The sequence below is a fragment of the Tinamus guttatus genome, unplaced genomic scaffold (assembly GCF_059628265.1).
Source record: "Tinamus guttatus ecotype Peru unplaced genomic scaffold, ASM5962826v1 Tinamus_guttatus_pri_ptg000150l, whole genome shotgun sequence".
NCBI classification, from domain to species: domain Eukaryota; kingdom Metazoa; phylum Chordata; class Aves; order Tinamiformes; family Tinamidae; genus Tinamus; species Tinamus guttatus.
Window position 1 is genome coordinate 14487015 of NW_028288684.1, and position 26942 is coordinate 14513956.

General features: G+C 35.5%; 1 protein-coding gene across 1 annotated transcript in view; it reads right to left on the reverse strand.

Moving 5' to 3' along the window:
* Positions 1 to 26942, reverse strand: part of CNTN5 (contactin 5) — a 413137-nt gene that overhangs the window by 229183 nt on the left and 157012 nt on the right. The window contains exon 3 of the mRNA XM_088522370.1: positions 5384 to 5602. Coding sequence (XP_088378496.1) covers positions 5384 to 5602 — 219 coding nt within the window. The remainder of the gene's footprint in view (positions 1 to 5383; positions 5603 to 26942) is intronic.

Genomic DNA, 26942 nt, shown 5'->3' on the forward strand with positions numbered 1-26942 from the left:
TTTTAAGTAGGTGACAAAAAAATTCAACAGCTGAAAAGTACACAAGTTAAAAACTCTCTTTTAAATAAGTCTAATATCATTGCTAATCTTGGTATATTATTTCAATAATATGCATTCATTTGGGAAATCCAATATGTATTTATTTTAATAACAATAAGAAATAATTAGGAGAGCCTGATTTTCATTCTGCTTGAGGAGTCCAGTCTGAATCACAACTGAGAATTTCTTAATTTCTCTTTGAGGAGTATTGCATCATTCATTAATCACCATTAAAAACTTAGGTTCAATTTCTTCAGTGTGCAGCCAAACTACATGTTGATTAATCTTCACAGACCTTGTTCAGGTGTCCTCTTACAAACCAGGCTAGAATGGTGCTCAATTACGCTCAGGACAGCTAACATCAGGATTAATAAAGTTTGATTATCAGTTCCAGGTCTAATCAGCTACAGCAGCCTGCACTTTCTGATGAAAGTCTTGAAAAATCTGTCTTCGGAGCTAATCAAGAACAACTGTAGCAATATGTACTTTGAGACTTTCTCACAAGGAAACCAAACTGCAAAGTTAGAATTTAGATGACACTATACATGGATAGTCACCATGAAATAAAATCAAAAAAAAAAAAAAAAAAAAAAAGGCATGATCATAAGATCTACTTGAACACATATGACATATTCTACTGAAACGAACAGGAATCTGTGCACATCCAAATTTTTAACGGATTAGAAACTTGTGTCATTTTACAACCTTAAAGCAAAGAGTACATAAATTAAAATAACCAATAAACTTATGCCTACAGCATATGTGCTCTAAACAACAGTGCTGCTATAAATTGCACATGTACAGTTTTATACAGGTTGTGGAGAAGTCAAAGTAGTGGTCTGCTGCTTTCAGGACTGACTCTTGGTGTGCAGTGGTGCCTATGGCTGTGAGCCATAAGTGCTGCAGGGGAAAGGCAATGCCTTCTGACAGTGCACCAATTTAATCCTGAACTCTGTAAAGGGTACCCGGCTTTTGGTGTATTGGAGGTGGTGTATCCATCCTAATCATCTCAGGAAAGCAATTGATGCCCAAGAGCATCAGATTTGATTGCATCCATTTAACTCTCAGTGACCCATGCTCTTAAACAAGGCAGTCTTCTGTGGCTGAATATAGGAGGGTTTAAATTACATATCTGATCATTTTATTTCTTTGTAAGGTATGCAAGAGCATAAAATGACAGAAAGGCTTACAAAGCATCATGACAAGAATGATGAAGCAGAATAGTTTGAAGTTTCTATTTATTTGGGTTACATCTACTGAGAAGGAAGAATAGGCATACACATTTCTTAATTTACTACTTTAATTTCTCAAAGGCAATGTTTTTGTTCCTCACCTAGACTTTTATTAAAACATCAACAGTTTTCTGGATACTTAACTTCTGTGTAGACTGGTGATATATTACCTAGTGACGCATATGCCTTGGGAATTATAGGCATGAATATAAGCAATCAACAAAACAGGCAGTTTCTTCTCACTTTACAAATTTTGACTTGCTCTTTCCAGTACTTAAATGCAATGAACACTTCTGTTACAATTGGAATCAGAAACTCTCCATATAGCAAATTTGCACTTTCAGGGTGGACTATCTGCCTTCTTAGTAGCAAGCAATTAAACTTTGCCTAGAGCAGAAACTAGAACTTGGGAGCCCTGCATCTCCAGCAGTATCCACAAAGTGTTTCTCCATCTTTACATACAGTTGGACTTTCAGTCTCTCCTTCAGCTATTGATAAAAAAATGCAGATAGTCCTTGGGTCTTTTTCCTGTGATATCAGAACATGCACTTGTTTTGAAATCATGAGAAACGGAAATAAATTCCTAGACTTTCAATTCTGTAGTATCTGAAGTATTTTCATTCTTCTATGCATGCCTTGCTTTTCTCCATCCTTGTTTTACTTTCAGATCACTGATATAAGGTGTATGTATATACATACATTTTTAAATAAAATACTTTGTATCTAAAAATGTGTTTAAGTTAATTTAAACAGTGTACTATCCAGGCATGACTGACTTTACACTGCAAAACACAGCTAATTCTTTTGGATTTTCAAATTTCTACTTTCTGAAGTAGACATATTTGTTTGTACATCAAGAAAGCTAGGTCAAGTTATTCCTGTAGCTAGAAAACTTTACTCCTTCTCTGTTTTGGTACCTGAAATGAACTTATTTAAAGTTAAATAGTTCAACCTATCATTTATTAATCAATATTCCCCAATTGTTTTTAGCAAAGAGAAATTTTTTAGTAGTGTGGATCTTTAATTCAGACTAGTAAATGGCTCAACGAAGCCTGTGGCACCAGGGCCTCATCAAGTGTTAGGTTCAGATTTTTCATATCTTGAAGTAAACTGATCCAAACATTTTCAGTTTTGGACTGAAACTTACTCACCATCTCTTACTCTAAAAGATATCAAATTGAAGTCAGAAGGACAAAAACAGTCTTAATTTAAGGTTGAATTCACTTATCTTTACTGCTGCCCTCCCAAAAGTTGTGGAAACACTGAGGTGGGATGAGCGTTTGCAGTTTTATGGTTCTTCAATATTATTTCATGAATAAATCACACTTGCTGTGCATATTCTTTATCTGTGACTTTACAAATTGATACATAGTTTGAATTTAACTAACGAAAAGACTGTACTCCCTTAAGAGCATGTTTACGCTAAGTAATTCCATATAGACTAAATTCATCAGTGAGCTACAGCATGGTTCTTTTAATTTGAGATATCAGGATATCCACACTGAGTTAACAGTGCAAATTAAATGGTAAGTGGGCTATAGGGGGCTGGGGGGGGGGGGGGGGGAGGGGGGGGGCTTCTGAGCAGCTCTTCTGGGAAATCAATAGAAGTCACTTGAGAATCTGATTACGAAGGCAGCTAATAAAGAATTTGTCTTTTCTCATGCAGGCTACATATCCTGAATTTTGTCTGCTTATATTAGTCATGAATCTTCTCTGAAGGTATGCCATTAAATTAGACAAGGTTGATTATGCTAGGTCTCACTGTAGTAACGAATTCTTTTCTTCTCTCACTAATGTCCTCATATTCCGCCAGAAATTGCAGTGGGCCCCTCATGACCACACACAAGCACTGTGCGCTGCACCATTTTTCATTTAATTGGCCCTGTCTAGTAAACACTGTCACTTAACTTTATGAGTTATCACATAAGGTTTATAAAATGGGAAATAAAATATTCTTCTTTCAAGAGCTCTACAATCTGAAAACATGCCTCCATAACAAATAAAAATCACTAAATTAGTGAATCTGGGAATGCCAGATACTTGAGATAGGGAATTTATTCTGGTTTCCAAATACCAAAGGCAAATGTTTTTCTTAAATATTAAGTCATTAATAGAAGATTTTCCATGTCATGAACTGAGCGAAGGTTGACTCTAGCTGACTGTACAGAGGGGTTTTTTTGCTTATTTGGATGAGGCAGAATAGCCTATCTGGCCTTCTGACACAGCATCCTCAATGCCGCCTTGTGTGCCAACTCTCCTGGGTTCTGTTTCATATCTGTGCCATGAAAGTGCTTAAGATAATCAAGTTATTTAAAAATACAAATTAAGTGCCTCAAGTTAAACTGTTTGGGCAACTTCACAGCTGGGTCTACAAAGAGCTGTAAGTGATGGAGTGATTCTCCCAGGACTGTTTAATGCAATCCTTATCCTTCTGAGTGGAGTGCTCTGATGTGTGGGACTTATGAGCAATGGCCTCCCTTTTTATTATTATTTTTTCACCAGTTTAATACCTTCTCTTTCTTTTTTGAAAAAAACATATTGAAAACTCAGCTCTGGGGTTGGAATGCAGTCCCTCTGTTTTGCTATGGCTCATGATTGTTGGACCATGTCAGATATGATCTTGATATGACCTTCTGAAAACTGCAAGGATTTGGGTGCTGGAAAACATAGTTGGAGGATCCTTAAAGTTTTTGAGGTCTATCAAAGTAAAGGATTTAAGTGTAACAGTCAAAATTGTTGTCAAATTTAGACATTGTAAGCTGCATCTAAGTTGCCAGACTGGCTTTTCTCGAGGAAGTGAAATGGAAAAATCAGGGTCATACAGGGAGAAGCTGCTTTTCCAGCTTACATTATATTATTCATAAAGTCTGTTTCTTTTGACTTCCAGCTACCAATTGCTTCTACTTCAGTCTCCAGACACTCAGGCTGTCAGCTACCAGGATAGCAGAACTCTGGTTCCAGTCCTCATCTTTGATTTTTGCCTATACATAGCAGGTTTCCTGGGAGGAGTTATCAAGGTCAGGTAAATAGACCATAACTAAGTGTAGTCTAGTCTGCTTACAAATTATATTACACAAAACAGACAAATGCAGAAATCTGCTCCAGTTCCAGAAATGTCATCAGACGGAATTTATCTGGTTGCGTGACTCAGATTGATTGTGTTCCAGAAAACCTTAATTCAGGAAATAGCTCGCTTTATTTCATAAGTGCACATAGGCATACATCATTGACTTCCACTACCGGCAAACTTGTAATTACAAGGACTATGCTGCAAGTAGAGTGTTGAATGACTTCATATTATTTGTAATTTTCTTCTGCTACTATCCCACTTCTCTGCTTATATTAGACTATTATATTTAAATCTCCTTCAATGTCCCTTTCTGTCTTTCCCTTTCTCAATCTCTCTCTCTCTCTCTCTCTTCCTCTTTTTCTATCCATTTTTCTTTCTTTCTTTCTTGGATATAATTTAGATAAAGATTATCTTAAAAGATACAGGAACATAAATTAGTCTTTTTATAAACTTAGGAAATAAATGTAAGAAAATACATATTGTTACTATCAATTTCTGCATTTAAAGGTAAAAGGCACCATGTTGTAATGGTATGTCTGTCCGTGCAAGCATATGTGAAATAGAGCTGGCTACACAGTATATATATTTTAGAGAAAAGTAATTTTATAAGATTTACTATTCATTCTGAATTCTTGTTACTATAATTTTTGAGTAAATTGGAAAAACAAATCCAATGGGAATAGCTATATCTATGTTTATACACACACACATTTTACTGCTTTACTGTGGACATTAGTTTAATAAAACAAATCATTTTGTAATGGAATTTCAAACCACAAGTTTCTTTCATGCAGCAAAGGATGTATAAAAATATTCCCCATAGGAATCTGTAAGAAATGTTTTAAGTTTAACTGGTGCCTTTAAAATTAATCTGAGGAATCTGAAGGGAAACAAGTTAATTTTTATTTTATATTTTTTAGTAAAATCAAAATTATATTTTAGAAATGAGGAAGTAAGCTAATAAAAATGTACAGCTTTTAAAAATGCTAATAAAATATAAGCATAGTCATTTAAAAGATTCTGTGAGGAAAACTAGACTTACCATCATGTTTGAAGGCCTCTGAAGAGTGATAGAGATTTGTTGGAGTGTGATAGTGTTGTGCAGCTCCTCTCCAGCCTGGGGATGATATGCTTCCGAATGAAGGGCTGCTTAATCGTGGTCTGTTCTTTGAATTAAAGGAAGCTAAAGCTGAGCTGCCAGATTTAATCCTTAGTATAGCAGCGTATGAAGTGGGGAGGCCAGGAACAGCTTCTGAATATTCTGAAAGAAAAAATAAGTGAATTCTGAGTAGAGAAAAAACTTATCATTTTGTCAAAAGAATAACTTCTTTATGCATTAACATAATTTGGAGAAAAAATGAAAAACTGCTAAGAAAATATAAATTTATTTTTATTTAGTATGTTAAAAAGGAAAAAATTAAAAACAAAACAAAACAAACAACAACAAAATAAACAACAACAACAACAACAAAACTCCAAAACTAGTGTCTGGAAATAGAGCATCAGAGACACTCTGGAATTCAGAATGCAACATAATCTAAATAATTCATGTGCTTATTCAATTATTACCTAGGTTAACATGATTTTTCAAAATTTTCAATTCTATTTCTATGACTTCCCCTGACAGGTAGAACGATCTTTCCTTCACATTCTTACATTGCTTAGCATGTGCAGTCCAAAAGCAATCACTGAAGCTAAACAAGACTCCAAAGTATACGCTTATGTCCAAATATAGCACTCCAACAAACAGGCACAAACCATTTTTATCTCTGCAGCTTCCTTTTTTTTTCATGTCTGCACATATTTTAAATTTTGGTGCCTACAAACAAGGAATACAGCACAATTTTCTGATGCCTATATATAATACATATAAATATATATAAATAACAGAAATAACATTAACAAAATGATATTATTATAATAGATTAAAAATATCACCTAAGCACTGCATCAACTGAGCAAGCAGAACTCATGTTGAAATCAATTGTCCTTAACATGCCACAGCTGGAGAAGTAAAGTCTTCAGGATATGAGAAGAACATTAAAAATACATTGATGTGGATGAGAAAGGGGAGTCAGTCTGCATATCAAATAAAAGTCTATGAAGGAATAGATTTTTCTTGGGATAATGGGATATTGCTGGCAGATAAAAAGGTCATTGTTCTGTTATCAACAGAACTGATAAATATTTATAAATCGGATGTTTTTCCACACCTTGACATAATACAGAAAATGAAAAACTATGAGTTTCCTCTTCAAAAAAATTGAAACACACTGAATTGAAATTGAAACACTTTAACATATTAGATCATCCCCTTGCTGAAGAGCTTATAGAAAGATATTCTAAGAAGAGCTTTGATTATTTTATACTACGATCATTAAAGAATTAGAGGAGTATGCATTTCACCTTATGAAGCTTCTGACAACGAACTCTGAAAGGCTTTCAGGTTTTGAAAAAAAGATGTTGCAATATACAGTACCTATCGTCTCTGATTAGATGTTTAAAATGTACAAATTTACCTTTCTTTAAAGGCTTTAGTTTGGCAAAATCAGAACAGTGTTTAAAATTGTCATTTTCTTCTAGGCAGAATGCATATGTATAGCTTATACATTAATGTAGCATCTCAGTTTTAACTGAGATGCAAATATAAAACTGTTAATTAGAGAAGAAAGGCACAAGTCATGAAAACTCTGCTTTAAGATGTTTTTCGTAGTGGTATCATCAGCCATATATTCCATAATACACATGATTCTGTTTTGTATATCATATATCTTTCCTGGCCCACAAAGAGAAAGAAAATAAAATTACATGTTGCTAATACTAAAAATTAAAATATGAGAATATAGTTTATATGATCTCTCGTAACACTACAATTGGAATACTAATATGATTTCTATACTAAAAAGATATTCATTTGTCTTTTGATACACTCCTCATTTTTTCTTAGCAAGAATTACAGAATTATTTTCGATATTTCTTTCATGGGAAATATAGAAAAAAAAACCTGAACAATCCATACTAAAATATTTGGTTATTAAAATTAATTATTTTCATTCTGACTTCTCTGTGAAATCAGAACATCAATGTCACTGAGGTCTCTTGAAGAAGTTTATATATTTTTGGCTTGTTATCCCAACAAATATTAATTTATCTTATTAAAAAAATGCCTTTTAAATATAAATATTTTTTTTAAAAATAGATTTCAAATATAAGGAAGAAATGAGCAGTTGTAGAAATATCAACATTTAAATTTGTTACATGAAGCATTTAATGCAGAAGGAGCATTCAAAAAAAAGGCTAGCATAGCAGTGACTGCAGATAGAAAAATACTCCTAGGAATTTTCTTTTTTAATAAAATGTTGATTTACCTTTGGTTCAAACTTTCTCTCACAGCATAATAAATCCTAATAATATTTCCAAAAGAATCATGATTACATTCATATCTGTAATGAATGTTCTGTTTCTTGAGTACCTTCCCCAATTACAGGTACTTTTCTGTTTTCAGTATGGTATTTTAGCTGTATGGTCTTTTGCTCTATGGAAAAGGACATGAGTATGGAAAAACATTGTCAATACTACATTTAGCAAATGTTACTTTGTGAGACTGAAATATGGTCAGACTCAGACTTCTAAATATATGATATGAATAAAACAAAATCACAGAATCATAGAAGGGACCTCTAGCGGTTGTCTCGTCCAACCCTCCTGCACATGCAGGGTCACCTAGAGCACGTGGCACAGGACTGCATCCAAGCAGGTTTTGAAGATCTCCAGAGAAGGAGACTCCACAACATTTCTTGGCAATCTGTTCCAGTGCTCTGTCACCCTCACTGTTAAGAAATTTTTCCTTAAGTTCCTGTGGAACTTTTGATGCTTTAGTTTCTGGCTGTTTCCTCTAGTTCTATCAGTGGCCACCACTGAAAAGAGGTGAGCACCATCCTCCTCACTGCCTCCCTTGAGGTACTTAGGCCTTTTAAACTGTGTGGTCCATTAGTTGGGAATAGAAAATTGTTTCATAGAGGTTGTTTCTGAGTATATTGTCTATTCTAGCTTGAGAAAACTCAAATAATTATTCTTTCATCATTTCCCTTGGAAAACCATGGAACAGTATTCCTCAGCAGATAAAATATTCGAGGTAGGCAGAGTTTCCAGTGGAGAGCCACAAAGATGATTAAGGGAATGGAGCATTTGTCATATGAGGAAAGATTAAGCGAGCTGGACCTGTTTAGTCTGGAGAGAAGAAGGCTGAGAGGAGATTTGATTAACATGTTCAAGTACCCGAGAGGTGATTGTAGGGAAGAGGGGGCCAGGCTCTCCTCTATGATGGCTGGTGACAGGACAAGGGGTGTAAATTGAAACACAGGAAGTTCCACCTCCATATGAGGAAGAACTTCTTTACTGTGAAGATGACAGAGCCCTGGAACAGGCTGCCCAGAGAGGTTATGGAGTCTCCTTCTCTGGAGATCTTCCAAACCCGCCTGGATGCCACCCTGTGCTGCATGCTCTAGGTGTCCCTGCTTGAGCAGGGGGTTGGACTAGATGATCTCTAGAGGTTCCCTCCAACCCTAAGCATTCTGTGATTCTGTGATAAGAGCTAGGCTAGTCTTAAAGCTGTTTGTTGCTTCATTAGCAATGAAATGAATATTAGTAATTAGAAATTAAACACTCGAGCCAAGAATCCCGATTCCAAGCTAGATGACAACATATAATTCAATAAAACTTCAAGTTCCTGTTGATTCATATTAAGCCATCATGGAAAGTCAGAGCAGGCACATGACAGTTTGTGATTTTCTGCACAGACATCCTATTTTACAATTTTCCCTTTTTTTTTTTCAGACTAAAATTTTCCAGCTCAGTGATGTGCACTGAGGACAAAATGCAGGCAGAGCCCTGTTCCTCATGAGCCTGCCACTCGGCACTTTTTCTCACAGTGTCTCTCCTCCTCTGCTCCTCCACCTACATGCCACAGAAGTCCCTCAAATGATCTCGCTCATTGAGGAGGAACATCCTGCTGGGTGCTGCTACATCAAGTCCACAGCAAATACGATCAGGCCGATAAGCAGCCTTTCTCCCAGCAACCCATTGACATGAGACAAAGCACAGAATCATGGAATCGTTATGGTTGGAAAAGACCTTTCAGATCATCAAGTCCAACTGTAAATCCATACTGCTATAAACAAGCACATAAAATTGTTGAACCCTCCACCATGCTTAATCCATCTTCCACTGAGTCATGCCATGGATCATCCACAAGCGGGAAATCAAGACAGTAGTCAGCATGGATTCAGCAAGGAGAAGTCATGTTTGACGAACCTGATAGCCTTCTACGATGGGATGACTGGCTGGATGGACGATGGGAAAGCCGTGGATGTTGTCTACCTTGACCTCAGCAAGGCTTTTGACACAGTTTCCCATAACATCCTCATAGGAAAGCTCCGGAAGTGTGGACAGGATGAGTAGATTGAGAACTGGATGGATGGCAGAGCTCAGAGGGTCGTGATAAATGGGGTCAACTCTAGTTGGAAGCTTGTGGCCAGTGGTGTCCCACAAGGGATCAGTACTGGGCCTCAGTGCAGTTCAACTTGTTCAGCAGTGACTTGAACGAGGGGACAGAGTGCACTTTGAGCAAGTTTGCAGATGATACCACACTGGGTGGAGTGGCCAACACACCCAAGGGCTGTGCTGCCATTCAGAGGGATTTACGCAGGTTAGAGAGAGTTGGGCGGAGAGGAATCTCATGAGGTTCAACAAGGACAAGTTCAGGGTCCTGCACTTGGAGAGAAATAACCGCAGGCACCAGTATGTATTAGGGGTTGACCTGCTGGAAAGCAGCTCTGCAGAGAGCCATTTGGGAGTCCTGATTGACAACAGGTTAACCGTGAGGCAGCAATGTGCCCTCGTGGCCAAGAAGGCCAATGGGATCCTGGCCTGCATCACGAGGAGCATTGCCAGAAGGTGGAGGGAGGGGATCCTGCCCCTCTACTCAGTTCTGGTGAGGCTGCCCCTGGAGTACTGTGTGCAGTTCTGGGCTCCCCAGGACAAGAGGGATGTGAAGCTTCTAGAGAGGGTTCAGTGTAGAGCCACAATGATGATTAAGGGACTGGAGCAGATGCTCCAGATCTTTCTTACGAGGAAAGACTAAGCAAGCTGGGCTTGTTTAGCCTAGAGAACACTGAGAGGTGATCTGATCAACATATACAAGTACGTGAGGGGATAATGTAAGGAGGATGGGGCCAAACTCTTCTCAGTGGTGGCCAGTGACAGGACAAGGGGTAATAGGTACAAGTTGAAACACAGGAAGTTCGACCTCCATATGAGGAAGAACTTCATGATTGTGAGGATGACAGAGCCCTGGAACAGGCTGCCCAGAGAGGCTGTGGAGCCTCCTTCTCTGGAGATCTTCCAAATCCGCCTGGATGCCACCAGGTGCCACCTGCTCTAGGTGTCCTTACTTGAGCAGGTTGTACTAGATGATCTCTAGAGGTTTCTTCCAAACTTAACCATTTGTGATTCTGTGATAAACATCTGCAGAAGAAGGACGACTGAGGAGGTGCAGGAGCCAGAGTAGCTTGGAAGACTACATGGCAAGAGGAGTGGGAGAGATACCAAAGCACAACAGTAGCAAAACTCAGGACAGGTTATCTAAGCTTTGAAAAGATATCACATAGCTGGAGCAAATGCAGAAAAGAAACAGATGGAAATCTGAAGTGCTATGCAGTCTCACTTTCTGCAGAAGTATAAATTAGTATGTAGCTTTTGCTGTTGTTACATTCCTGTTTTCAGGACAACTATAGTGCTCCTGTTTCTTCACATGCATTTTGCCAAAGTGCTAATATTGTAAAGAATTTTGTGTTAGTGCAATGCAGTAAGCTGCTCCAGTAAATAGGATTCAACAACCCTTAAAGAGTTTCGACAACTTATTTTGGTGAAATAGTATCCGTAGGCAGCTCAGTGAAATGAACTTGTGCTGTGCTGCCTCATCGAAACTACTGTAATTTTTTTCCCACTTTAAAAGAATAAAAAAATCTGTTTTATCTAGTTGAATGGGAAACATTTGTTCCACGGTGGTAAATGTATCTTTGAAAGAACAAAAGTATCAACATGATATCATATGGCATGAATGTAAAACATGGTAGGTAAAAAAAGAGAGGGAAAGGGCACAAAAAGTCACTGTACATGGTGAAAAGCTCCTACAGAAATGGCAGGATTGCACAAGCTGGTTCCTGACCTTTCATGGTATAATCATTTAGTTTGGTTGTGATTAATGAGAACTGTGAAATTTCACCCTTACTCTCACTGCTTTGTCATACTCATAGCAATGCTGCACCTGAGTAAAGCCTCTCTTGTAAAACATGACTGGAAATGGTTAATAAATTATACATAAGCAAATATTTCTTGTTTTGTTTACTGAAAATCTGTAGTCTGTGATCATTAGTGACAAGCAGAGCTGAAACCAGGCTTGCCTGAAAGCAAACCCACTTACTGATCTGAACATTTTCCTCCAGAGATTTAGACTTCTAAACTATCTAGTTGTAGTGACTTAATTAGAATATATTTTGTTGGAATGCTATTTACAGTAACATTATTCCTTTAATTTAGTTTGGAATAGACTTGTGAGATTTGGGAGAATACATTTGTTTTCCATTATTTAAGTACGTGGCTTAAACTGCAGGAGCATAGATGATATTCTCTAGTGTAGACTGTTAAAGGAGACTTTAACAGTCTCCTCTTAAAATCCCTTCGAAACACCATCAAAGACCTGTGGGTAGTTCTCAAAACTCTAGTGCACCTGAGCTTCACAAAGAAGTTATATTTTTTCCTAACCTCATTCTAACTAACTTAATATTTGAGATGAAAGATCCAGAGGTGGTTCTGCTGCAGGCCAACACAAGGAAGGGAATGCTGAGCCCAGGTGGCAAAGATGGAAACTTCATAGCCTTTCTAAAATAATCTATATCTTATCTCCTTAAGCTTCCTTCCTTCCTTCCTTCCTTCCTTCCTTCCTTCCTTCCTTCCTTCCTTCCTTCCTTCCTTCCTTCCTTCCTTCCTTCCTTCCTTCCTTCCTTCCTTCCTTCCTTCCTTCCTTCCTTCCTTCCTTCCTTCTGATTTGTAATAGCAATTATGATTTGAATTAGTTTTGGTAACTTTTTGAATATATGTCATTACATTATTTCCAACATATGCTGCTCTCAATCTTTCTTTAGTTAGAGACAACACAGTTAGGAAAAAAAACAGCAGCACAAGTAACAGGGAAACTGTTTCTATTGATTAGAGATTCCCTAAAAACACGTAATATCTATCTGCAGCAATGTGAGAGTAAATTCAACTTAATTGCATATTTGCTGTGGGAAAACTAAGCTGACTAAAAGAAAACCTTTTTCTACAGGATAAAAAAATGCTTCTATGTGTTCTTTAGGTACAGTTTATCTGCACAAATATAAAACACTAGTAATAACCTGTTATCCTTTAGCATGTTTCTGTTGTTTCAGCATAGCTTTATTAATAATGGTTCACCGTAATTTGACTAAAACACATTATTTCCTCCCATACAGAAAGATGAGAAAACAAATTTGCTGAACCCATCTCGTAAAAGTTCTTTTGAAAACTTTCTTTCTTGCATTTGAAATCTAAGGACAATGAACGTTTTGGTAAAAGCTTCTAACTCTTGAGGTGAGGTTTCCTTTTCTTTTATTCCTTTATTTATATTTATTTTTAAGTGACTCATGGCCAGTCCTTAAGTCATTGACATTTCTCAACTATCTAATTAAAGTATAGTGGATCTTATAATACTTGCAAATGTGACCTTCATTTGTATATTTTCGCTAGCTAGCATGTTTAATCAAATGTCACTAAGAATACTAACACCTTTTTTTTTTTCATTGTAACTTTTAATTATATTTTTCCAATTGAAGTGATCATTCTTCTGAGCTTATAAAAATATGTGCATTCTTTCCACAGACTTCAGATAGTGGTACTGTTGTTCCTCAACCTATAGAAAGTAATATATTTTCCATTCTGTACTGTGTGTGCACAGTTTTCCTTTTAGACTACTTGATGACATGTATCTTGGCAATACCCAGAGGGAATTATACAAGAATATTAAGAAACTCAATTGATAAGATGTTCATACAGGGCATTATCTGCATGGAAATTAGAAATCTTTATGAAAGTTAGAAGTGCAGTTGAAATTAAATTATGTTTTGGGACCAACTGAGATTAACTGTCACTAAAAAACAAACACAAAAGCACAACAATGAACAAAACAGAAGTCAGTAAATTTTCTCTTTATCTTTTTATTAAATCTGGTTCTCCTTTGCACACTTCCCACTGTGGGTGGCTTATTTTCCTTTTCCAAAATTTCATTTTAAAGGTGTTATTATATCCTAATTAATGATCCTTCTGAAGTAGTCAAGATCTCTTGAATTATTTTCCAAAGTGGGGAGTAATTTAGATGCTGGCTGTCTTGGTCAGCCTTTCTCAACACAAATTGGATAACACGGGAAAGGAAGAATAGAATTTATTGGTAAAAATGTTCCCTTGGATGAAAATAAAATGATGCCAGTAGTTTGTCCCAAAATGCAAACTTTCAGACTAAAAATTGTTTTGATTAATTTTCCAGCAGTCCGTTCTTCAAGGAATATACACAATAATTTAATTTTAAAAGGCCAAGAAGACCCTCATGTTATGGCACTTTAGTTTTCTTTTAGAAAACTGGTCGTGCAAAGCAGCATATTTGAGGAAACAGAATACCATGAAAGGATTTATCAAAACAAAAATGTGGGGGTATATTTTGCTTTTCTTTAAAGTAACAAATGGAAACAGTTTTGAAGATCAAGAACACTGACTGAAAGATAGTAAAGAATATTTCCAGGGGCTATTAGCAAATGAATCAACTTCTTTGAAATATTATAATGTTAGAGCTAATGTAAGTATCATGATTTTTTATGAGTATCTTTTTTGAATAATATAAAGATGCTTTTGTAGAGTTAATCATTTTTTCTCCTCCTGCTGAAAATAAACCCAATCTGTTTCCCATCTTAATTTCATTTCATACTTATTATACAGCAAATAGATGATTCAATATATGCCCAATTATTCCCACTTTGCGTCCAATGTATAACGTCTCCTATTTAAAATAAAACACTTTCAGCTACAGAATGTTTACAGTTACAGTTATGATAATAAAAGCATCAAAATAATCTAAGAGAATGTTTGTCCAAAGTAATTTAAAACTAATAAAGGGCTTTGAGATTATTATTGTGTCATATTTTGCATCAAAATTCTTAATATTTTCTCTGTCAAAACATTCTAATATCACATACAGATTACAACTGAGTAGTATATGTTTTTGATTTAGCATAAGCATCTAATGCACTGGTTATATTCACTAAGTTCTTTTTGCAGCTTTTCAGACTCCTTGAAGTCAAATCATGAAAAGCACTTTTCAGGGGTAAAAGAAAATTTGAACAACTCTTCTTATGGGTTTATTGCAAGGGAAATTATCTCCAAATAATACCAGTAAAAATTATAATTCAGTCTAGCTGTCTAGCAGTATACTGCTTATGCTTTTTGCAGTCTTATTTTTTAACATAACAGATGTGGCTTATGTATTACTGATGTGTGGTATATTTCTGCCAGTTTGTCTAGTGAAAATGGGGGGTTAGGATAGTTTTATTGGAAAAATAATTCTAACAGAGGACAGTGTAGACAGCTAAAGACATCACTATTCTCATGCCACACAAGAAATAGGATGTACAAATTTGTCTACAAAATAAATATAATACCTTTGTTTAAAAGTTGTAGAAAAAATGTAATAATTATGTTATTATACAAATATCTTCAGAAATAGGTCTTACTCAAACACCAGAAAATGATGCACACAATTAACATTGTTATTTCACTATTGACTTCCATAATGATGCACTCTAGGAAATGATGGCCTCACATGACACTATTTTGCATTTCATATCTTGTGTCATACAACTACAAGGAAAATAACCAAGAAAAACTAGTCATAGAGTCGTTAACTTTAGTTTGAGCATCTGTTTTATTATACATAAGGTTATACTCTTGTCTTTTATTTTTCCAGCATCACTCAAACAGTGGAATGAAAAACAGAATTTTTTCATGTCAGCATTGATCCTTTTTTGTTATAAACTGAGATTGATAAGAAAAAGAAAAAAAAAAAAGAAATTATGTTGATTGTAGATAGTATTGCATCTAACACTTCTCAAAATTTCTCAGCTCTTGCAGGATGAATTTGCAAACAGCCAGTTTATTGTTTTGATTTTTTTCTTCAAGTATCTTGAATTGTGCTCAAAACTGACAAAATATTTTGGTGTTTTTCTTCCTCCTAAGGAATGTCTCCAGTTACTAAAATTTACAATTCGTGATGCTGCAATTGTCAATGTGCAAAAATATGATTTAACTAAATGACATAGTGCAGAGAAATGATACAAACTCTGGAAGGATGGGTAGCAAGGCCCTGTATTTCAGATACATACCTTCTTTTTTTTTTTTCTTACCAGCAAGATAAGAATGTTCTGTCCCCTTTCAGTTAGGGACAGAACATTGCCAAGTAATAGAAAAGCCATACACATTTATTTCCATACTCTGGTGTATCTTTTCCTTCCTTCCTTCCTTCCTTCCTTCCTTCCTTCCTTCCTTCCTTCCTTCCTTCCTTCCTTCCTTCCTTCCTTCCTTCCTTCCTTCCTTCCTTCCTTCCTTCCTCCCTCCCTCCCTCCCTTCCTTCCTTCCTTCCTTCCTTCCTTCCTTCCTTCCTTCCTTCCTTCCTTCCTTCCTTCCTTTTCTTGAATATCTCCCCATTTGTCAGAAGTTGGTTAGATTTTAGCTGGGTCAATCATCTTACATTGTCCTATCCTAACTTCAATGGAGCTACTAAGGAAATTTGGAAGGAACAAGAAAATGCCATGATTTAGGTGAATGGACAGACAGATGGAAGAAGTTTCGGTCTTACATCGTTAAAAAGTGCAGTTATGGTCACTGATGCAACCAATTCTTTTCAGAATATAGGCTATAAAGAAAATTAACTTTCATGGTATTGAAGAATCATCAATATGTCTTATCAGAAATCTGGGTATTGTTGAATAATTGTTAAAGAGTGAATAGTTGACATGATTTGTATAAAGCTGCAGTATTATTTGACATAATATATTCATGGAATCACTTTAGTCAAGCTATAAGGAGAACCTTGAGGAACAGAATCAATAATAACATATTTTCCTCTTACTGTTGTACTGTTATTTCAGTTTTGCTTTTTCTTTTCCAGACAGAAAAATAGGTAGAAAATATATTTTAAAAATGTAATATGACAAATTAATCTCTTCTAAATACTAAACACTCAGGATCTTTACAGAAAAGAAAAGAAAAAAAAAGTTCTATATATCTTGTGATCTTTGGCCTGACAAAGGAGGACTACTTACTACGTTCACTTTGTGGATATGTATATAAAGTAGTCTCCCCCAGACTCCTTCATAACTGGGTTAAAAACTGGGTTTTATGTCTCAATTTTTAACTATGCTTCATACTTTTACTTCTTCAGGTGCTTGTCATATAATTTTTTTTTTTGTCTCAAAGGTGGCACCCATTCTGTAAAAAGAAAGCATGCAGGCTAACTAATGTAAGATCCACAGTTTGGCCCAGCCTGCATGCTTATAATTGAAACATTAACCTACTTTCCCTGTGGCTGATGAACATCGTAGTGAGCTGTCAATTTTGAATGTGAAGGGAGAATCGAGTACCAAAGGTCAAGTATTTCAGCACAAATCAATTAAAGTAATTAGATGGAGAGAAATCATTATTTCTAACCCTTTCTTCCTACAGCAATATGCGTATCAATGTTAGGTGAACACTAAATCAATCCACAGCACAGGAGAAATTTGTGATTGACATTGTTAATAAGAAAAGCTTAATTAAATTATTAGTAACACCATAACAATATGAAGCAGTCAAAATCTTAGTAATTAGTGTACATAAGATAATATCTACTGGGTTTTTTTTTGAAATGGAAATATATTCATGCTTGCAAAACTATAATTTTTTTAAAAGTGATCCATGACTCTTTTTTAAGACTGCTACTTGATCAGAAAAAACATAATGGAGGATATTGCTCACTTTTCAGAAAGGTTTTGAAACACATATCCTGAACTAACTCAAAACACAGGGTTGTCCCTTGCTACTAGAGCATGAGCTTGAGTGACTGCCTTAAAATTCCCAGTCATTTCCAAAAACCACATTTTGTGCTTTCTATGTCCTTCAAATGTGGAATTAGCTTCCCAAAAGCATCTCTAATGCCATCTTATTATACGTCTTTAGAACACTTCTGAAAAGCTTTCTGTTTCTGTGACGTCTATGTAGTGAGGCCAAATGGACAGCTGTTGTGAGAACTAGTAGTGCTTTGTATTTATCCTGTACTTATCCCATCTCTTCTTTGGTTTGTTCTGCATGGTACACTTGCTAGGAAAAGCTTTCTCTTTTCATTTGTATTTTCACCTACCAGTATAACAGGTCCTCTCCCCCATTCATGGGGAGATGGAGGTCCAGGCTGCCTGTGAGGAGGCCTGGCTGGAGGAAAAGGGTTCAAGTAGGACCTTCAAGTTGCCCTGGTGGCCATGGCAGTCAGGAGCTGTGAGAGGGTGGGCTTGAGGAGACACGAGCACCATGGCTTGTGTCTCCTCAAGAAAATCTCAATAGAACCACCCTCTGATCTTTAACATTAAAATACAGATGTGTTAACCAGTGTGGCAAAACATTGCTAAATATGTGCATGAGCAAAAACTGTGATCTTTTAAAAGGAAAAGCAAATGCTGTTTGAGGTTCACATCCCCAGGCATCACTTTCAGCAAGACACGTGCACACTTTGCTATTTAAATAACTACTCTTTCTTCAAATGTATGTGACATAAAGAAAATGAAATTTAAGACAAATAGTCTGCCTATTTAAGAAGAATTTATTAAAAAAATACTTCTTCTTATGACATCCTTGGATGAAAGCATTCAGCACATCTTTCAAAAAAATATAGAAGTACCACAAGCAATGAAGCTGTAAGAGGATCCTTGAAGGAATGAAGGCATGTAAGAGAGAGGAGAGAGATCTTCTCTCCTGAGATCTCTCAGAAGAGAACCTATATTAATAAGTTTGCAAAATTGGAATTTGATAGTTTTATGTAATCTAACAATTAATATTGATTTGTAGAGGTCACAGCTATACAGTCTATGCCTAGTTTAAGAAATTTTGCAGAATTTCCTCTCATTAAGAATACCTATATTTTGGAAGCTGCACAAGTAAATGGACATCAAATTAACTCTTCTTAATTAAAATAATAATAAAAAAAAACACTTGTCTTTTGAGAAGGATCGGTTTTACATTGGTTTAGACCTCTGCAGATAAACTTTTGATTATTACATAGGCATTTGTGGTTCATGACTTTAACTGAATTGCACAGTGAATTAAAAGTTATGTAGGATGATGCAAACTTTTGTTATTCCTATGATAAAAGTTCTTATATATATTATCCCATTTTTTTGTGTGTTCACATGTGCAGTCGAAGTGTGCAGTCAAAGTAGGTAGTCTTCCTTTAAAATAAATTCCCTTTAAATATCTCTTTAAATAAATATCTCTTTAAAATAAATAATAATAATAAATAATATCTCTTTAAAATAAATTCCCTTTTAAATAAATTCCCTTTTAAATTCCCTTTAAAATATCTCTATCTTGTTTTTAGGCATTTATTTATTTCCTATGTATGTAGCTAATGCATTCTTCCTTACCCTTGGGCTCTTCTCTAGTTTTCTGTGATTTGCTCTAGTTTTCACTAAATATTTTGCAGTATGCTTTCCTCTTTGCATCTCTGAGACCCTACTCTGGCTTAGACTTCCCTTATGAATTCTACAAATTAATCACTGGGTATATTGTCAGTGCTCTGAATAGCTGTAAACAGCAATTGCTAACAATTAAGCAAACCTTACACACACAGAGTGAAATTCACTCCAGCGTTCTGTACAAATACGCTGGCGAAGCACCTCTTAAGCATTTTTAAGTACTTAAAGTGACATATAGATTGAGGGATGCTTCTCTGCATAGACAGTTTAGGGCATAAGGGATTTTATCTTACTTCTGCAGTGTTTTCAAAAATAATAAAACTGAAATTTAAAACAAACAAACTTGCTATTCTGGACATTATTTCAATAGCTTTCTGCATGGAAGCAACAGCTCCAAAGCCAAAGCTTCTCTGTTCTTTTTCTAAAAATCTGAATTGAGGCTGAGATGTACGACTGGGGCCAAATATACAAACCTCTCAAAGCATTAAGCATTCTTCCACTCTTTGCAGTTAAATAAGCCAAGGGGCACTGTCCAGGAATACACAGCTGTATGGACCATCTGCTTAATCCATAACACAAACTTATTTGCAACTGCCTTACAAAATTTAAAGTCAGCTAAAAGATCCCATAAGATCTCATAAGAGATCTCTCATAAGAGAGCCTCCTAATTTCATTCTCCAAGGTGTCTGCAAGTGGATGGAGATCCTAAGGCTCAAATGAAAACTCACAGTCTAAATGACTGAACTATCTTCCCTAATATAGCCCAACAAAGTGCCCCTCTTAAATCATTTCATCCAGTAGCTGGTAGCAACATGTCTTTGTGTAAACTAGTCAAAGATTTATTACAGTCCCAAAGAAATTATCCTGAGTACATTGCTGAGTCTTTTAGTAATGCAGTAGGGAAGAAGAGGATCTATTAGGAATTAACAAGAAGAATTACATGATGTGATAATTATCAAGCTAGAACCAAAGCACGTTTTCTTATTACCAACAACAACAACAAATCTAAAGAGAAAATTATACCAGCAAGCAACACTATTATAAATTTGCATCCATGATTCTAATAAAATATATAAATACATTAGAGTCCTCTATGTGGGAAACAAATCAACTGTGAGCGTTGGCACTGCAACAGATGTAATGGGATTACTGTTGGAACCAGCACTGAAACACCATGATAGACAAAACTTAGTCCCTGTACGTACATCAAGTGAATAAGCACTAAAAATGTAAAATACAGCTGAGAAAAATCAGCACAGTTGATTTTAGAAGTCACCACAAAGGACATTTTCTGAGGCAATCAGAAATGTCTATTACATTTCTAAGTTGCATTAGTTTGCTAGGCACTTAGAGGAGTACAGATGGGCAACAATAAGAAAAGGATTATCTGGTCTTGAATTGTTGTGTTTTTATTGCTGACTTCCTTTTTAAAACTTAGCTTCCTCTTTATAAATATGGAATATAGCAGGAATTTTTAAGAAAGGAAGATTTTGAGATCAATCAAGGCTGACTAAAATGTAAATAAGTCTCTTTCCAGAAGCATAGCTCTCTTTGTTACCATGTAATTTCTGCCATGTAAGTAAATTTTTAAGTAAGAATAGCACAGAACAGGAAGATTTATTTTAAGTCATCTAGCAGGTATACAGAATTTTACAGTAAACACACTTACTGTGACTGTTTTGAAGCCTGAGGCTATAGCTTTCATTACAAAAACCTTTCTACCAAGAAAAGTTATTGAATCAATAAGGCCTGTCATTTCAAGGGAATTTGCATTCTGTGGGTTTTGTGTTCCCATCCATGTCTTTGCATGATGACAGTAGATGTCAATCATGATAATAGAGAAAATAGCTTTGCTTATCTGAAACTTTCCTTACTTTGAAGTGGTAATAAAGTCCATAGAACTGTTATTTTAAAATCTTTCAGCCACAGTGCAGCATAGGGGTCAGAACAAGAGGGGCAATCTTTTGGGGTAGCCCTCCAAGGCTTCCAGAGCCACATCATTTCTCCATTATACATAATGTAGAATAGCTTGAGGGAAAAATGCAACAGTGTCTACTAATGAAGCATATGGGAAATTCTATTCTGCAATAAAACACCAAAATCATCGTATGACAGTGTTCATCTCTATTTGCTTCCAAGGCAGGCTGGATTTGGGGACCTCATCAGTTAATACAGTCAGTTTCACTCAATTTTATTCTATTTTTCTTCAGACAGACGTCCACAAATCTGTCATATTGGGATCTCCACATTACTGTCCACACAACAACCTGACACTTTCGCCTTCTAATTTTAGCAAGAAAATCCTATGTTTCTACTGTGTGCATGATGAAGGTTATGTAGTTAATTGTGTAAGTCATATGGAGGTTTCCCTAGATACTTTCAACACACTCGTTTAACTCTTGTTGCCTGAAGGATTTTTTTTTTTTGACAGTTACTATTTTAATGTTTGATTCTTAAACTCTAATTTGAGCTACTGGACCTTCTATCCTACAGAGAAAGTAGGCTTTGTGGCTATGCCTGTGTAAAGGTACATCTAGGAGGGTTAGTGCACATTTTTGGCCTGGTCTCTTATATCAGTTTTACACTAGTAAAACAGCACAATCTACAGTCAGCAGTATAATATTCCTGAAGCTAGTAAAGGATAATGTAGACAAGACTGAAATGAAAATAAAAGTTAGAAGATTTCTAAAATGGATCAAAGCTCTGTGCTGGAGGGCACTTGGCAAAAACATTGTTTTTTGTAGAATCCTTACATTATGTTATTGATGAGCACTCACTAGCCCAGCCAAAACAAATATCAGCTGCTCCTAGCACTTTAACCTCTAAAGGCAGATCATGTTTCAGACTAAAAAAATAGCACCAACTCTCTTGTGCTCATTTAAAACACAGCTTGACCTTTGAGTGAAAACTTTGTTCTAGGAGAGTTTGCAAAATTTTGAAATCTGAATAATTTGTCACTGCTGGTGACAATTTTGGAATTTACCTGTGGGCTGTGTAAATGTTCAAAGGTCGCAAAACAGAAACCTTGGAAGGCAAATAATTCTCTGTCTGTTTAGAAGACAACACAAGTTCTTTAGTGTAGTGATTGCAGAAGAAAAGAAAGTTTCCGTATATACCCTGCTATGCTTATATCATTTTTTATGCAGTTCTCTTTCCAGCAATTTGTGCACTAGATACACAGGGCTCATGGAGATAGCTGTGATGGTGGCCACCACAGCTATGAAGACATGCATGTATTTGTTTTTGTGGGATAATGGGAAAGCAAGAGAATAGTACAATAGGGATAATAGCATCTAATTTCTAAATAAATATAACCATAAAACCATCTTTTCCGGCCTTTATAAAGTGCAAAAAAATACATTTAGGATTTTTTTTTTAATTATTCTTGTTCACCCTAAGCGTAAAGCGTAATTTTGATCTATATCTCAAGTACTGCGTATTTTGCATTTAAAAATATCTTAGTATGTAATGTATTCGTACAATATTATTTTCATTCCGCTTTTGCTTAATGATTTTGAACAGGTTTTAAAATAACCAATACTTATGACTATCTTTTAAAAATAAATATAAATAAAGTAGATAGGATGTTTATATATTTTTATTATCAGATTTCTGTAGCTCTTGGGACAAAAAAACACAAACAAACAAAAGAAATGGGACTGATATATTTCTCATATCTTGCAAAATCAAAACCAGAGGCACCTTATGACTCATTCACTTCCACAGTATAAAACCAAGCCAAATAGCACTGAAGTTTTTATAGACTATTGTAAGTGTCATAAGTGGAGAAATTGTACAGAAAATATTTTCTGAGAGTTTTATGGCAGTCCTGTTTCACCAATGCTATTATGAGAGCTTGATGTCACACACAGAATTAACAGAACCTACTTTTTTTTTCTTGGATACATAACAGTTTGAGTTTTTAATGTGTCTGCAAGTCTGTCATTTATGTGATAAAATATGTGGTGCCACGATACTTTTGAAAAAATTAAATACATACATCTTTTCCAAATAGATTTTGCTTCAGTATGACAGAAATTGACCTTTCACTAGTGAGTAGTAATCCCAGTGTGAAAACTGAAAACAGGTTCTGTAATTATAAGACCAAGCTAGAGAGTGTTTGCTAATGCAAAATCCCTCTTAAAGTCAATGAAACAGGGCCTGCTCGTCCCTGAACAAGCTGTAGCTTTTTCTACTGTGGGACCACATATTATGCAAAGAAACAGCAGCCTTCACTTATATTAGTTCCTTATGCATCTCCTCATGCACATCTTTTGTGGCATATCTATATACACTGTAAGGATCTTCTGGGCATATGATTTGAAAGACAAACATATTGGAAAGATATATTGTGTACTAGCTTAAACCTCTTGTAAGTAATATCTATGATAGACCAGCTCAGATCTCCTGAGACCACTTTCAACCTAAACTTTTTTAAAAAAGTGGACAAAAAGGTCCTACTAACTTATTCTCTGGCAACAATTTTGTTGTAATTGGTGGAATTAAGATTGTTGAAAGTGATGTTTAGTTGAATGTTTTATGAAGGTTGAATTTGTGATCTGGATTCTGCAGGCTAATGGACGGGGAAGAAGCGGAAGACTATGATGATAAAAATAACTGATGATAACTGTTTGATATATACTAATATTCATTTGATTCAACCAAGGTATCAGAATGTCTTTATAGAGTTGTTGAAGTAAGTGCGACACATTCTTCCTTATGCTCATTGTATTTGCTGAAGGCAGGGCAGCATTAGCTGAAGGCAGTACTAGAGGAAAGAATTTCAAGGACTGGGAAACTTTGCAAACTTTCTCTTTGACTAAGCGCTAAGAGGAGTTGCTTCTGCATTTTGTACAAAAGAATATGTTGTAGGTAGAAAGACAACAGCAGGGAATGGCTTTCCTGGAGAGACTGCTAAAAGGAAACTAGAGCACGAAACACAGGTATTTCCTTTGCCTCCATCTTCCTCTTAGCTTTACTTCTGTAGCTCTTGTGATTGACTGGCCAAACGATCACTCAGATTCACTGGTGCAAGCAAACTCTACTCCCCAGGTTACCCTAGCAATGCCTAAATTCTGCTACACATTTCCCTTTCCCTTTCCTTTTCCCTTTCCCTTTCCTTTTGCCTTTCCCTTTCCCTCTTTTTTTTTTCTCCTTCGCTTTCCCTTTCCCTTATTTTTTTCCTTTTTTTCTTTTCCCTTTTTTTCCTTCCCTGCTCACGTATGTAGAAACTTTATGGACATTCAATTTTCACAATGAAAGACTAAATCAAGCAAAATCAAGCAAAATCAAGCAACAGCTGAGATAAATCACAGAGACAACCACTATTCCTGTAAATCACAGAAATTACTTTTTTAACTATGAAATATAAGAGAAATGCTTTAGAAACTGTCAGTCATAAGTAAAAACACAAGAGACCGAATTTAAACATTGTGCTAAATGACTGGCAACCACTATTAGAAAAACATAGAAGCCTGAGAAGCTGAGAAGCCCCAGTTCCTCCACATCTTCTTTTTTTTCTTTTTTCTTTTTTTTTTTTTTTCCAGAGGAAAGGTCTAATACCCACCCACCCACTCACACACTTCTGCCACACAGAGATAAGCAGAACATTACTAATGAATCCGTTGTGTTCTGGGGACTGGAAAGACTTTTATCATGCTTTCCACAGGTGTCAATATAATGTAGGCACTGGAAGCTGGCAAAAGAGCCTCGAATACTACAAATAACTTGTCTAATGTGATCTGATATAAAAGCATGAGTCTTTGTTGGTGCTTTAGAATTGCTGCGTGTATGATGATTCCTACTTTTTCTGCAGGCAAAATGATACACTGCATCAGCATGCATCGTCTAATCTCTCTGAAGAGAGAATATCAGACTTACAATAATAATGGCTCTTGTGTTGATTCACTACTGTGATATAAACTAAGCAAAAGCCAAATGTAGTGAATCAGGCTGAGTGTTATTTCGTCTGAACCAGGTTTTCTATCCACGCAGTAATGTAAATTTATCCACACTGTAATAAAATTCTTCCTGAAGGAGGATGAGAAAAAAAGGGAAGACAACTCTGTCTTGGTTCTGTGTGCCAGCTCATGATATGGAACAGTTATATATCTGTGTTTTTCTTGTTCTTAGGTCATGATTGAGGTGGTCTGTCTCACGTTAGAAATTATTTCTCTTTCAAAAAGTTCATATCTGAATATATATACATATATACACACACTAAGTATATATTCTATAATAGTTATGACAAATGCAACAAAAAATCGTATTTTAAAAGTGCTGAACAGAAAGTTTGTCTGCAACGTGCCTGCAATTAAACAATATTAGCCAGACCTAATGTCAAAATGTTAAGTCAGTAAGTAACATAGTCATCTCTATTGCAAATATTGCACAGAGATGGGCAATATTCCAGAGGAAGGCTTTTCATCTCCAGTAGAAAATTTCATATGGTAAATTTGAGAAAAGACTGGCATTCTAGAGAAAATATTTTCCACTAAAAATTATCTTTGTTAGCTATTCTAAGAACAGTGGACTACGTCAAAAAGAATATTTTGGCTAGACAAGCTGCTAAAGATATATGAAAGATATATGAAACTGGAAAATATGAATAAACACTGTTTAAAAACTATTACAATTGTATATTACATAGTAGTCATGTATTTACTATTAGTGGTATGCTCGTTGAAAATTTATAATCAACCAGCAGTAATTAAAAAAATAATAAATCTGCCTGAAGAGAACATATTTAACACCTACATTTTGCTTACAAGTCCGCTTTATGTGAGAAAGTTTTACTCAAACATACATTTAATAAAAAAAAAAAAAAAAACCACTAGATACAGGGACTGTTTGAGATCTACTGGGTTTAAAGACATTTTGTCTTGTGGCATTGGTAAGACCATTGACATCTTTCTGTCCTAATCTATTAAATAAAGCCAATAATTGTTTAAGATCTTTGCTTATATACTTCTGTTGGAAATATCAAAAGAGATTTAGAGGAATAAGTAAGTGAAACATAGTATTTTCCAGGTGAAACTGGCAACTAAAGTTCTTTGAATGCTTTTAACACATCTTTATACATTACATACAGCTACTCAGCACTCCTGAGTTTCTTTACACTTTTTTTTTTCTTTTGAAAAGCAAACATTTCATTAAGACGAAGGTCCAAAATTATCATTGACTTCAGAGAAAGTTAAATCTCTCTCTTTAATAACTCCTGTATACCAGTCAGTGTCTTCTTATTGTGTGACTGGCTTGTATTTAAATTATACTGTATTTAATGACTAAGGATTTTCAAAAATAAATGATCCATAAGTGTGAAACATTGCATGTATTTATGGGTTTCTTATGGATCTGTATGGTTTGTTGCACTAGCTCTATAAGATTTTCCAACTGGTACAAAGAAGACAATTGTCTTGCTCTTATTGAAATCCAGCAACAAGAGATTAAATTAGTAACATTTAACATCTAATACTATATATAAGCATAGGAATTTGACCTGGGTCACTACTATACTCAATATAGTGGGATCAAAGTAATTCCAGATGAAGACCAGCTTGGAGATATAAAATCTAACAAGCAGAAGAAATAAGGCTCGAGCTGTGTTGGTCAGTCCTAAACATCCTAGGCTAGAGGAAGAAACCTTCAAAGGTTTTTTTTTTTTTTTTTTTTTTTTTTTTTTTTTGTCTGATGTACTGTATAAAGGTCTAATAATGTACTGAAGTACATATATACATATATTAAAAGAATTCATGTAACTGA